Source organism: Dreissena polymorpha, chromosome 3 (assembly GCF_020536995.1).
Source record: "Dreissena polymorpha isolate Duluth1 chromosome 3, UMN_Dpol_1.0, whole genome shotgun sequence".
In the NCBI taxonomy this organism is placed as follows: Eukaryota; Metazoa; Mollusca; class Bivalvia; order Myida; family Dreissenidae; genus Dreissena; species Dreissena polymorpha.
Window position 1 is genome coordinate 129,942,564 of NC_068357.1, and position 14,682 is coordinate 129,957,245.

The 14,682-nt window shown below is 34.9% G+C and overlaps 1 protein-coding gene and 1 long non-coding RNA gene across 4 annotated transcripts in view; both read right to left on the reverse strand.

The window, feature by feature from the left end:
• LOC127871447 (uncharacterized) overlaps nt 1-14,682 on the reverse strand; it is a 190,324-nt gene that overhangs the window by 116,445 nt on the left and 59,197 nt on the right. The gene's annotated exons all lie outside the window — the stretch shown is intronic.
• Nucleotides 2,152-14,682, reverse strand: part of LOC127871441 (coiled-coil domain-containing protein 74B-like) — a 187,249-nt gene continuing 174,718 nt past the window's right edge. For both annotated transcript variants that reach the window (XM_052414383.1, XM_052414382.1), the window contains exons 8-9: nt 13,722-13,888; nt 2,152-4,464 (exon numbers count right to left, since the gene is read on the reverse strand). In XM_052414383.1, coding sequence (XP_052270343.1) covers nt 4,326-4,464; nt 13,722-13,888 — 306 coding nt within the window. In that variant the 3' untranslated portion in view covers nt 2,152-4,325. The remainder of the gene's footprint in view (nt 4,465-13,721; nt 13,889-14,682) is intronic.

Here is a 14,682-nt window from a genome sequence, read left to right on the forward strand (position 1 = left end):
AGACAAAAATGATTAAGCTGCTTGATCTTTTTACCAAAGTTGACCTTTCACCTCTAAGTGACATGGCATCTGGTTCACATTCCTGCCAAGTTGTTTGAAAATCAATCCATAGATGGCAAAGTTGTGGACAAGAAATTAATTATACCCCCATTACCATTGGTAATGGGGGCTATATAGGAGTCACTTTGTCTGTATGTCGGTCTGTCCCGAAATTTCATCCGATCTTCACCAAACTTGGTCACAAGTTGTATCTAGAGGATGTCTAGGTCAAGTTTGAATATTGGCCATGCCGGGTCAAAAACTAGGTCACGGGTCAATTAGTGTGTTTCAAACCGAAAGTTTGTCCAGACCATAACTATGTCATTTACTGTTAGATTTTAAAATGACTTGGCATGTTTGTTGACCATCATGGGATGGTGTGTCTTGTGGAAAAAGTATGTCGATATCTCCAAGGTCAAGGTCACACTTGGAGTTCAAAGGTCAAACGCTTGTCCGGGCCATAACTATCATTTATTGAGAGATTTTAAAATAATTTGGCAAATTTGTTCACCATCATTGGACGGTGTGTCGTGCGAAAGAATAACGTCGATATCTCCAAGGTCAAGGTCACACTTTAAGTTCAAAGATAAAAAATGGCCATAAATGAGCTTGTCCTGGCAATAACTATGTCGTTCATTGTGAGATTTTAAAATCATTTGGCAATTTTGTTTACCATCATTGGACGGTGTGTCGCTTGAAAGAATTACGTCAATATCTCCAAGGTCAAGGTCACACTTTGAGTTCAAAGGTCAAAAATTGCCATAAATGAGCTTTTCCTGGCTATAACTGTCATTCATTGTGAGATTTTTAAATCATTTGGCACATTTGTTCAACATCATTGGACGGTGTGTTGCGCGAAAGAATTACGTTGATATCTCAAGGTCAAGGTCACACGTGGAGTTCAAAAGTAAAAAATGGCCATAAATGAGCTTGTCTGGGCCGTAAATATGTTGTTCATTGTGAGATTTTAAAATCATTTGGCACATTTGTTCCCCATAATTGGACCTTGTGTCGCGCGAAAGAATTACGTCAATATCTCCAAGGTCAATGTCACACTTGGAGTTCAAAAGTAAAAAATGGCCATAAATGAGCTTGTCCGGGCCATAACTACCGGGTATGTCATTCATAGTGAGATTTTAAATGACTCTGTACATTAATTTTGTTCACAGTCATTGGACGGCTTGTCATGCGAAAGAGTTCAAGAGTTCAAAGGTTGAAATGGCCATAAATGATAATGGCATAATAATTCTTAAAAATCCCCATAAATTAGATTCTCTTGTTCTGTGGAGACAGCATGCAAAATAGTCTGTGTCAATGCGGCATGTGGCGGTATACGTCACATCTGTGACAAAGCTCTAGTTTTTTTCTTAGTGTGACATTGCCCTTTGAGATGCATTTTAGTTATGGCAAACGTTTTTTTGATGGTCGTCAAATGTGCTTAGTTATTTGAAGATCACTAAATACCGGTACAAGGTAAAGACAGGAAATGTGTGGGCAAAGTTGACATTTGACCTCTTACTGTGACTTTACTTGTGAAATAGGGAGATTGGTATTACTTGGGACACGTCATCTTATGGTAGGTGGCATTTATGACAAAGAATCTAGAAATCTATCAATATGGCAAAGTTAGGCTGAGGCAGGAAGCTTCTCACTGACGGAAAGTGCGAGTGCTATTTGCTTTACTTGAAATGGAGGAAGGGGGGGGGGGGGGTAACATTTGTGGTTAGTTGTTTCAAAATCCATTGAAACATTCAAGCGGTTGCTGTGACCTTTGACTTCCTAGTGTATACTAATGAAGTGAGGAGATAAGTTTGACCTGACATGTCATCTTGTGATTGTGGACATGGGGTATGCAACACATCATCAAAGGGTGGTTGACATTCTTGCCAAGTTACTTCAAAATGCAACAATAAACAATCAAGTTATGGCTGATATGGGAAGCTTCAATTAGACAGATTACTGTATTCTACTTTCTTAGTGGTTTGGTCAGAGTTTTTTAAGACTTGTTCAGTAACCTCACATTATGAACATAAACACACGTAGCTCCAGTCCAGTAGTATAGTTAAACTTATATGAGTAGTCAGGTAAAAATGACAAATAGAAACAACAATGTGTGTCTTGGGAGATCTTTAATGGTAAACCCTTTGGTCAAAATTACAACAAATTGACTAAAATGCAACTATTAGAATCAATACATGGTAAATCAAAGACTGTATTCTCATCAATTTTAAAGGTCACATGCAAATGTTGAATTAAGATAAGAACATTATAATATTACAGAATAATATAGGACTACAACATCCAGAACGAGTGAGAAAAAAAAACGGCTTATGAATTGACTTTCATTGTTTGTTTTACTTAAGAAGATAAGAATTCAAGTACAGTTAGAAGATAAGATTACTTAACAAAGGAAAATAACTGTAATGAGAATAGATTTGCAGAAAATGTTTCGAAAGCGTTAACTCTTTAATAACACTTAATGAAAATTAACTGTTAATAAGTAATAAGCTTTAAAGCAAATGCATTGTTAAAAGGCTGTCTCTTTGACAACCTAATATACTCTCTGATTAAGAAGAAGGAAGATACAAGACAAAAGACAAAATTATGTACAAATCGACATCTACATTTAGATATCTCTACACTGCATAGAGCACCCTTGTGTATTCAGCACATCTCAATGATATTGCTATACGATTGGACACGTTCAATATGGTACAAAGGCTTATCTTATTGATCTGCAATTTATGGGAACTACACCAAATATGTGACATGTACAATCTGATGGATTATAATGTTAAAGAATTGCATATGGCTTTTTAATGCCCTTAAAATCACACATATAAAACTGATGACATGTCTACTATTTTAATATCAGACACTGATGTTAACTGCAGAGATGGAAACATAATAAATGTCAGAAGTACTTTATTATAAATATATACATGTACATTCATTCACATTGTGAACCTTTTTGTGTGCTAAAAGATTATGTTTTGCCATGCAATTCAGATAATATATACACAACGATGTATTTGTTTTTCTAAATTCTAAAATGCTTAATAACTCATCATTAAAGCTAACAAAGAACTAAATCAGCGAGCAGTACAGTGCAAACCTATTTAGTTGGTTTATTGTTGTTTTTGCAGCGGAAATGTATATACAGTAAGCAATGATTGTTAAACATGAAATAAATTCATAGAATCAAAATGTGACATTGTTAAACATAGTGAATGAACACTTTCAAATATGTGATATTAATCTGACCACTGACTATAATGACAAATCAGATCCCCCAACATCAAAGCATAAACACAAGTTGTATTTAACACACACTGACAATTGTATATTCTTTATTTTTAAGAATGTTTTGATCCACCATGTCAAACAGCTAATAACTTGAATCTTTTGATATTCAACAAGCATTTTTAATTGAAATATTTTAAGTCGAAACATTGCGCTTCAATAGTTTAAAAGCAAATTACCGCAAATTGCAGTTAATGTTTTTGGCTCATTATAACTTCTGTGAAATGTACATAAAACATCAAGTAAAACATTTAAAACATACAAATTAATGCAGGCATCAAATGACTAAATGGTTTCACCATGTCGATTAAGGGGAAATAATAATTTCAATAATTAATTGATTTAACAACTGTGACAAAAAGCATTAAATGATTATCACAATATTGTTTTATTTTCTCAGGTTAGTTAACAGTAAACTGTTGTAGTAAAATGTGCAGTCAAATGAAACGTTTCAGGTGAAATCACTCTTCAAGTTTTGCAACTCGAGCCATTTAATAAAAAAAAATTATTGTTCATTAAGGCCATACACATTCACTGCTTAATTTTGTAGTTATATTGATCATATATACCAGGAATAATTATAAAAAAACGGCCAATGAAAATGATTGTTTTATATCAGATGAAAATCTGACTGTTTGATATTTGAAAGCCATACTTTCATAGTCACAAGGCCAGATGTGGTGACCACACTGTGCATAATAGACTACATCAAAACCTAGTGCTTGTACTTACACTTCTACTAACAAGCTTTTGCAATTGTAAATTTAACACACTACAACAAATAAACATGGTAACATAAACGGAAACCGACCATTAAAAGCAAACATACATTGACAACAATTATATTATACCTTTCTAGAAGGCATCAATTAAAACAAAAATGCACATGTTTACTTGTACATGTCAAGTCATACTATACCATCAAAGTTAGGAAACTAAACAATGGTGTTCGAAAAAATGAAAACCACTCGTGACTCAGAATACTAAGGTAGAATCTCTTTTTTCAAGCGCGCTTTCTGCAGGATCTGTGTGCGCTTCTTGCGCTCCATGGCCTGGTTGCTGACCGTCTGCTTGAGAGCTGGCAGGTTTACGCTGTCACGTTGAATGTACGCGATCTCAGGACTGCAATACAAAATCTATCATATAGAATATAGTCCCTAATGCATTTTGTTACTCATGTTGTTAATTGGGCGTTGCATTTCTTGTTAGGTGCATGTCTCAAAAACTTTAAAAATAGAGATATATATATAGTCCCTAATGCTTTTTGTTACTCGTGTTGTTAGTTGGGCGTTGGATTTCTTGTTAGGTGCATGTCTCAAAAACTTTAAAAATAGAGATATAAGTTTCATAGGAAGGTTATTGTACTTTGTTGATTTTTTTTACTTAAATTTTGTCTGAAGCATATCTCTTGAACTATATCAAAATAAAACTTAATAGCTAGGTAGATCTCATTGGTAGATTGTGGAGTGCATAAGAACCTTTACTCTTTTCAGAGTTTTTGCTATGTGTTTGTTTTTGTACTAATAATTTTTCAAACTCATGTATCCAAAAGAAAAAAGGGTATCATCTTCATAGTTTACAAGTAGCTAAATCTCATAACATGGATGTGAACTGTTCAAGTGCTTTAAATAGTGCTTCCATATTTAAAGAGTTATTGCCCCTTGTACATTTTTCAATTGAAATTTTGAATATAGCCCACCTTTAAAACTTTATAAGGTAAGATATTGAAGGTTATTTTGTACTCAAAATTTGCCTTGGGAATACATGTATCTTAATAACTGTTAGAGATATAAACATTATAAAGAGATAAATCTCATTAAGGGGGTGTGCAGAAAAACAAGAACCATAAATCTTGCTCTCCTATTTTTAAGTTGTTACCCTTTGGGTTTTTTTTTAATGGAAGTTGAAAGTTGAAAAGTAACAAGGGCTGTTTGTAAAACATGCATGCCCCCCATATGGGCTGTCCGTTGTACTGGCAGCCATTGTGTGAATACGACTTTTGTCACTGTGACCTTGACCCTTGACGTAGTGACCTGAAAATCAATAGGGGTCATCTTCAAGTCACGATCAATGTACCTATGAAGTGTCATGATCCTAGGCAAAAGCGTTCTTGAGTTATCATCCAAAAATCATTTTACTATTTCGGGTCACCGTGACCTTGACCTTTGACCTAGTGACCTCAAAATCAATAGGGGTCATCTGCGAGTCATGATCAATCTACCTATAAAGTTTCATGATCCTAGGCATATGCGTTCTTGAATTATCATCTGAAAATCATTTTACTACTTCGGGTCACCATGACCTTGACCATTGACCTAGTGACCTCAAAATCGATAGGGGTCATCTGCGAGTCATGATCAATCTACCCATGAAGTTTCATGATCCTAGGCGTATGCGTTCTTGAGTTATCATCCGGAAACCATTTTACTATTTCTTGAGTTATCGTCTGACAACCACCTGGTGGACGGACCGACCGACCTACCGACCGACCGACATGTGCAAAGCAATATACCCCCTCTTCTTCGAAGGGGGGCATAAAAAAGGCATCAACTTGACACTTCATATAAAGGTAGATCTCATCAGTGCAGAAGAAACATAAATTTGGCTTCCATATTATGTGAATTATACACTTTGTAAATTTATCAATTTGACATTTCAAAGGCAGAAAGAAATCCATGACAGGAAGTGTGATGCATAAGAGCCGGAATTCCTGCTTTTATGATTTCACAGAAAAGGCCCTTGTGAATTTTTATATTAAATTTTTATCTAGGACAAATTTTGACTTAAACATTAGGTATCAAAGCGAAACTTCAATGAAGCCTGGTTTGTTAGGAAACCAGTTCAAACAACTGAACTCTTCTGACAAAGCGGGATGGGGGAATGTATTCAGGTAGGCCAGTATCAGCTGTATGTTTTACTTTGAAAGCACATTTGACTATATACACATCCCTGTTCTGCCACCAATAAATATTTCATTCAATTTGAAATGCCTCATATTTTTCTTTATTTCAATACTTTACATAAAATTAAACATGACTGAATAGTTTTTAAATATTTCACTAAGCAAGCCTAAAAAGGACATTGGTTAAATGCATGCTGCATAAGAAGTTATGATAAAATTGATCAGAAGATACCACATCTCAAAAATTACTCTCTATGTAATTCAAATATAAACCTAATAAAAATATGGGAGAGAGAAGGTTTAAGGAAAGAAGGTATAATTGAATATGGAAGTCATTAATATTTCATTAAATTGCAATAAATTTCAGTTTTTTAACTGCTTAATTACGCTGCTTTGAACGGTAATACCACTGCAACTTTTTTTACTGGTTTAAATTTCATCAACACATTTCACATGATCCAATGCATCCTTACAACAATTTATTACAATCATGTTCTTCATTAAAATACCTCAATCAAATACTATTTCATTACCACCGCAAATGTACGTAACAAATATTTAATGCAATACGATGATTGTCTCAAAATGTGAGTTTAACAAATCAAAATAATAATCTATTAAAAACTTAGAAGACAATTATTATATTTTGACATTCATTAAACTAGGCATGAACCTTAAACACACTGTTTGTGTTGTTATTTGTGTTTCTATATAAAAAAAAATCAGAAATCTCTAAGTATATAATAAGTATATATAGCTGGGCACAAAAATGCAAAATTCAGCGATATACATGTTTATAGATAGCATGCGTAGACTGACTGCCAATAGTGATACATGTTTTTATTTGATTTTATGTGCATTCAGGGGTTTATGTGCTACGCAAATCAAATACAATGTGAAATAAGCATCAATTCACAATATAGTTTCTTTTGATCACACAATTATTTTATTATATATTATATTGCTTATAACCTCTTCTTAAATAATCTGACATAATACCTCCCAATCAACTGAAGACACCTATGACTGCCATTCCCAGTAAAGCAGAACAATCTGATGTAATACTTCCCAATCAACTAAAGACACCTGTGACTTCCATTCCCAGTAAAGCAGAACAGTTTGACGTAATTCCCCCCAATCAACTGAAGACACCTGTGACTGCCATTCCCCGCAAAGCAGAACAGTTTGACGTTATTCCCCCCAATCAACTAAAGACACCTGTGACTACTATTCCCAGTAAAGCAGAACAATCTGACATAATACCTCCCAATAAACTGAAGACACCTGTAACTAACATTCACAGTAAAGTAGAACAATCTGACGTAATACTTCCCAATCAACTGAAGACACCTGTGACTACCATTCCCAGTAAAGCAGAACAATCTGACGTAATATCTCCCAATCAACTGAAGACACCTGTAGCTACCATTCACAGTAAAGCAGAACAATCTTACGTAATACTTCCCAATCAACTAAGACATCTGTGACTACCATTCACAGTAAAGCAGAACAATCTGACATAATACCTCCCAATCAACTAAGACACCTGTGACTACCATTCCCAGTAAAGCAGAACAATCTGACATAATACCTCCCAATCAACTAAAGATATCTGTGACTACTATTCCCAGTAAAGCAGAACAATTTAACATAATACCTCCCAATCAACAATAGACACCTGTGACTACTATTCCCAGTAAAGCAGAACAATTTAACATAATACCTCCAAATCAACTGAAGACACCTGTGACTTCCATTCCCGGTAAAGCAGAAAAAAATCAGACAAGGCCCTGTTATTCTAACCTCCCTATCTAATAAAGGCACCTGTGACTACCATTCCAAGTAAAGCAGAACAATCTGACGTAATACTTCACAATCAACTGAAGACACCTGTGACTACCATTCCCAGTAAAGCAGAAAACAATCAGACAAGGCCCTCTTATTCTAACCTCCCTATCTACTAAAGGCACCTGTGACTACCATTCCAAGTAAAGCAGAACAATCTGACATAATACCTTTTAACCAGCTACAGACATCTGTGACTACCATTCACAGTAAAGCAGAACATTCTGACATAATAACTTCCAATCAACTAAATGTTTCTGTGACTACCATTCCCAGTAAAGCAGAACAATCTTACATAATACTTCCCAATCAACTGAAGACATCTGTGACTACCATTCCCAGTAAAGCAGAACAATCTGACATAATACCTTCCAATCAACTAAAGACATCTGAGACTACCATTCCCAGTAAAGCAGAACAATCTGACATAATACCTCCCAATCAACTGAAGACATCTGTGACTACCATTCCCAGTAAAGCAGAACAATCTTACATAATACTTCCCAATCAACTGAAGACATCTGTGACTACCATTCCCAGTAAAGCAGAACAATCTGACATAATACCTTCCAATCAACTAAAGACATCTGAGACTACCATTCCCAGTAAAGCAGAACAATCTGACATAATACCTCCCAATCAACTAAAGACATCTGAGACTACCATTCCCAGTAAAGCAGAACAATCTGACATAATACCTCCCAATCAACTGAAGACACCTGTGACTACCATTCCCAGTAAAGCAGAACAATCTGACATAACTCCCAATAAACTGAAGACACCTGTAACTACCATTCACAGTAAAGCAGAACAAACTTACGTAATACTTCCCAATCAACTGAAGACACCTGTGACTACCATTCCCAGTAAAGCAGAACAATCTTACGTTATACTTCCCAATCAACTGAAGACACCTGTGACTACCATTCCCAGTAAAGCAGAACAATCTGACATAATAACTCCCAATAAACTGAAGACACCTGTAACTACCATTCACAGTAAAGCAGAACAAACTTACGTAATACTTCCCAATCAACTGAAGACATCTGTGACTACCATTCCCAGTAAAGCAGAACAATCTTACGTTATACTTCCCAATCAACTGAAGACACCTGTGACTACCATTCCCGGTAAAGCAGAACAATCTGACATAATACCTCCCAATCAACTAAAGACACCTGTGACTACCATTCCCAGTAAAGCAGAACAATCTGACATAATAACTCCCAATCAACTAAAGACATCTGTGACTACTATTCCCAGTAAAGCAAGACAATCTGACATAATACCTCCCAATCAACTGAAGACATCTGGGACTATCATTCCCAGTAAAGCAGAACAATCTGACATAATACCTCCCAAACAACTGAAGACATCTGTGACTACCATTCCCAGTAAAGCAAGACAATCTGACATAATACCTCCCAATCAACTGTAGACATCTGTGACTACCATTCCCAGTAAAGCAGAACAATCTGACATAATACCTCCCAATAAACTGAAGACACCTGTAACTACCATTCACAGTAAAGCAGAACAAACTTACGTTATACTTCCCAATCAACTGAAGACACCTGTGACTACCATTCGCAGTAAAGCAAGACAATCTGACATAATACCTCCCAATCAACTGAAGACATCTGTGACTATCATTTCCAGTAAAGCAGAACAATCTGACATAATACCTCTAAATCAACTAAAGACATCTGTGACTACTATTCCCAGTAAAGCAGAACAATCTGACATAATACCTCCCAATCAACTGAAGACACCTGTGACTATCATTCGCAGTAAAGCAGAACAATTTAACATAATACCTCCCAATCAACTATAGACACCTGTGACTTATTTTCAAAGTAAAGCAGAACAATTTTACATTATACCTCCCAATCAACTAAAGACAACTGTGACTACTATTCCCAGTAAAGCAGAACAATTAAACATAATACCTCCCAATCAACTATAGACACCTGTGACTTATTTTCCAAGTAAAGCAGAACAATTTAACATAATACCTCCCAATCAACTATAGACACCTGTGACTACTATTCCCAGTAAAGCAGAACAATTTAACATAATACCTCCCAATCAACTATAGACACCTGTGACTTATTTTCCAAGTAAAGCAGAACAATTTTACATAATACCTCCCAATCAACTAAAGACATCTGTGACTACAATTCCCAGTAAAGCAGAACAATATGACATCATACCTCCCAATCAGCTACAGACATCTGTGACTACCATACCCAGTAAAGCAGAAAACAATCAGACAAGACCCTGTGGAATTGGTATTTGTTATACTTTAAAAGTGAACAGGAAAAGTACAGCAATCTTTAAAGACACTTGTTCACAGTTTATAATTTTTATAATGTCATTAGATTTGTAAACTATTAAATCTGTCATGATTTGATCAGTTTTTACCTCTTATAATAGCATGAAAAACAAGAGTGCCAAACTGTCACAAGATATGTCCGTTTGAAGGTTTCAGACAACTAATGGACTAGGGTAAAAGACACAATTGTGATTGTTTTTTTAACGCACTTAGTGACCCTGTGACCTATTTTTTGACAGCATGACCCATATTAGAACTTGACCTAGATATAATCTAGACACAACTTGATGAAAACTACTTCAATTTGGGAGAGTGGACACCATGCTAAATGCTTGAAATGCACTAACTTAGTGACCTCGTGACCTTGTTTTTGACCTGGCATGACCCATATTATTACTTGACCTAGATATCATTTAGACACAGCTTCTGAGCATATTTGGCCCACCACCCGCCAAGGGTGATCTTATAATACGTCCTGTTTTCAAGAGCCGTATAAAAATGAATAAAAAATATTGTCTTCCTAGAATTTAAAACCTCCGGTCCTCCTGAAGCAAAGCTAGTGCGCTACCATTGGGCTTCAAAGCCTTTCATGTTAAAAGAGAAAACATAACCAGTTTATTATTACACTTTTTATTGTCCAAATTATGGAGGAAAATGTTTTACTATTTCCATATGGTTATTATCCATTAACGAGCCAATATTTTTACCTTTTTTCTGTATCATTTTTGTTCATGCTTAAGCTTAAACATGATACATACCTTCTTTTTATATTGATGACAATTATTTTGAAAATTGTCATTTCACCAAATTGTGAACAAGTCCCTTTAAAAGTGCCAGTGTTTTTTAAAGAGCATATTGTGCAAACAGTATTGTTGTGGACTTGACTGAGAAAGTGATCAATAGAAGGGCTTGAAAAACAGCAATTACAAATTACAAATATTAATGAGCAATAAATCTCAAGTATATATTTCACAGCACCATACCAGATTACATTCAACTTTAACAAAGGTGCATTTGTACAAAGGCATGCCACTTTTTTTAAGGGAATTGTTTAAGTATTGTTGTAAACAAATTGTGTTCTTAAAATGGAAATTAATAGCTTTGTATCACCAAAGACACAAAACATTCCATTTAATCTACCTACATTTATATGACAAACCAGCAAAAGAATTGTTTGATAAAAAAAATATAGATAAAAGATTAAAATGGTCGCTCTAAGTTTAAATTAATATTGGAATAAATCTATTATGGTAATAATTATATGATAACTTAAAAACTTGGAGAGAAGACACTAGGTAAAAAGCCAATTATTGATATTTCCTGTGCTATTCCTAAAAACTTTTGGCGTTATTTGGTTGCTTTTTAAAATGTATCCAGATATTTAATAATTCCAAACACTGTCATGAAGTTTGGTAAAGATTTGACGGAGAAAGTCGCTCTTTGAAAATAATCGTAAAAAGCGATATGACATTGTGTTGAGTTCTTATTATGACAAATATGTGTCTTGTTCTGTGAAAATTGGGCAAAATGCATGTGCGTAAAGTGTGGTCCCAGATTAGCCTGTGCAGTCCGCACAGGCTAATCAGGGACGACACTTTCCACTTTAATGGTATTTTTTTCGTTTGAAGGAAGTCCCTTTTTCCAAAAATCAAGTTTAAGCGGAAAGTGTCATCCCTTGATTAGCCTCTGCGGACTGCACAGGCTAATCTGGGACGACACTTAATGCACATGCATTATGCCCCGTTTTCTCAGAACACGACTCATATTCATGAGGTTTGCATACAAGACTGAGATGAAAACCGTAATAATTATACAGGTAACAAATCTGATTTTACTTAATTCAGTGGACAAATCTTAACAATGCCCAAGACAATACATGCTCATTATATTAACTTTCTTGGCTTAGGCTTTATGCTTACAAACATTTTTAGGATGTTTGATGAAGATTTTATGAAAACCTTGGGAGTTACTTACAGAGCACTCAACTGAGTGCATTAAAAAAATATAATACAATGCCATTTTTTATTTTAAAGTTTTATTATAAAGCTCTGTTTCTAGTCTAGACATGCTTGTGAGGGCATGCTTTCAAGATAAATTCCATCAGTTTTAATTTTAATACATTTAAACTCCATCTGCATTTAGCAGTTCCAAAATAATCATATGCAATATTGGTCTGAGTATGTATACCTTGTTAGCAAAATGAATGTATAAATTATCAAGAAAAATCAATGCTTAAGCAAGACCCTCAGTGATGTCCTCAATAGATGTCCTCAATAGATGTGAGCCTTGCTCTGTTCAATTCATGTGCATTAAGAATCATTCCTAGTAAGACTGCAAATCTGACCGGGATAATTAGGGATGACACTTTCTGCTTTTGTGGATTTTTTGTTTAAAGTAAGTTTATCTTTAGTGAAAATCCAGTTAAGGCAGAACATGATGTCCCTTATTAGCAAGAGCAAACTGCACAGTCTAATCCGGGACAAGACTTAACCCTTTGCATGCTGGGAAATTTATCGTCTGCTAAAATGTTGTCTGCTGAATTTCTACAATAAGCATTTCTTCAATTTTGTTTCAAAAAATACAATCAGAATAGCAAACAGTTTGGATCCAGATGAGACGCCATGTTCTGTGGCGTCTCATCTGGATCCAAACTGTTTGCAAAGGCCTTCAAAATTCGGTTCCCGCACTGAAAGAGTTAATTTAACACACATGCATTAAGCCCAGAACGAGACTCGTATTGATATGAAAGTGCATGCTATGCTAACAGTAGTGCATTTCACCAAAATTTCAAATGAAGTTTGCAACTCACTCCATTATTTGCTTTTCAATATCAATCGTGGTCCTACAACAACATATGATAGGGTTGTTTAGAAAACATATGCTCTAATATTCAAACCAATAAAAACAAACATCTTTACTAAATTATTTAACACTATCTCTACATATCTGAAAACTTAAATACATGTACATAAATATATTAAATGCTGCCTGGTTGGTCAGGACAAATCATTGTATACAAAAGGCAGCTTTGAAATTGCATACAAATTAGCAGTTTCATCAAATTACTTGCTTTTTCAGCTCATATAGAATTGCTGGAGAGTATGAAAATTGTCCAACCCTGTCTACATAAATTTAAGATTCTTAGATTTCCAGTGTATAATTAAGCAGTGCAGAGCTTAAGAACTTGTGCTATTCTGATTGCTGCTTTTAACAAAACTGCATGGCAATTACAATGCTTTGCTATTTTTGTACTCCTTATCAATCAATTGATTCAGATTAAATCTTTGGAACACTTACAGTTTCCGCGTGGGATTCTTCATGGTCAATTTTGGAAGGGACTTGTCAGCCCCTTCCTTTCCAGTACTCTCCTCCTCGGCAACATAGGCCTTGGCAAGCAGGTAGGCATCCGGTGTCCACTTGTGGGAGTACAGGACATCACGTAAATCTGATTTCAGGTTTTCAAGCTATAAAAGAAAAAATGCCAGGGTTGTACAAATTTTATAGAAGCAACATACAAATGTATCTGCACAATTATCAGCTAGCAAAATCAGATTGCTCTTACTGACTTTGTGGTAGCCCTAAGTTTCATATTTTTTGCTGCACGGGGTTAAAAGTTGGCAAAATGGAAAACTTGAAATATTAAGCTAGCGGTCTTCTGGCTCCCATAGTTCAAGGTGTTTTCAGGGTTTAGTTGTTTTTACATTTTCTGAAAAAATAATTGCGCCAATATGAAAAACTCATAAAGTATCCTACTTAAACAGTCCAATCAAATAGATCCAAGACAAGTACCTAAAAAAAAGTCAAGGAACTGACTGATCTGAAAATGGGGTTACTCAACTCAATGGGGAAAGTACATGTATTTCAGATATCATATTCACCTAAAGCAAAGTCACACAAAAGGCAGAGATTTTAATTAAAAACTCACTTTCACTCATTCATTTAATGCAGGTTTAACAAGTTGTTTTCCACACAAAACTACAACTAGTAAAGTAAAAACTCAGTAATACATTTACCAACTCAAAAGTTGGGGAATAAAATGGGATGAAAATGTGCCATGTGTATTTCCATTTCATTAGTTGAATTAAAATTACAAGACATTGAGAAAATAAAAATCTGAACCTGTTAAATTGAAACCTCATCAAAGTCATTGTACAATTCTATGACACAAATATCTTGTTTAATACTTAAATTTTATAAAATAATCCAGATATCAGTGTAGTTGAATATGTCATTTCATTGCAATTTGATAAATAATAAA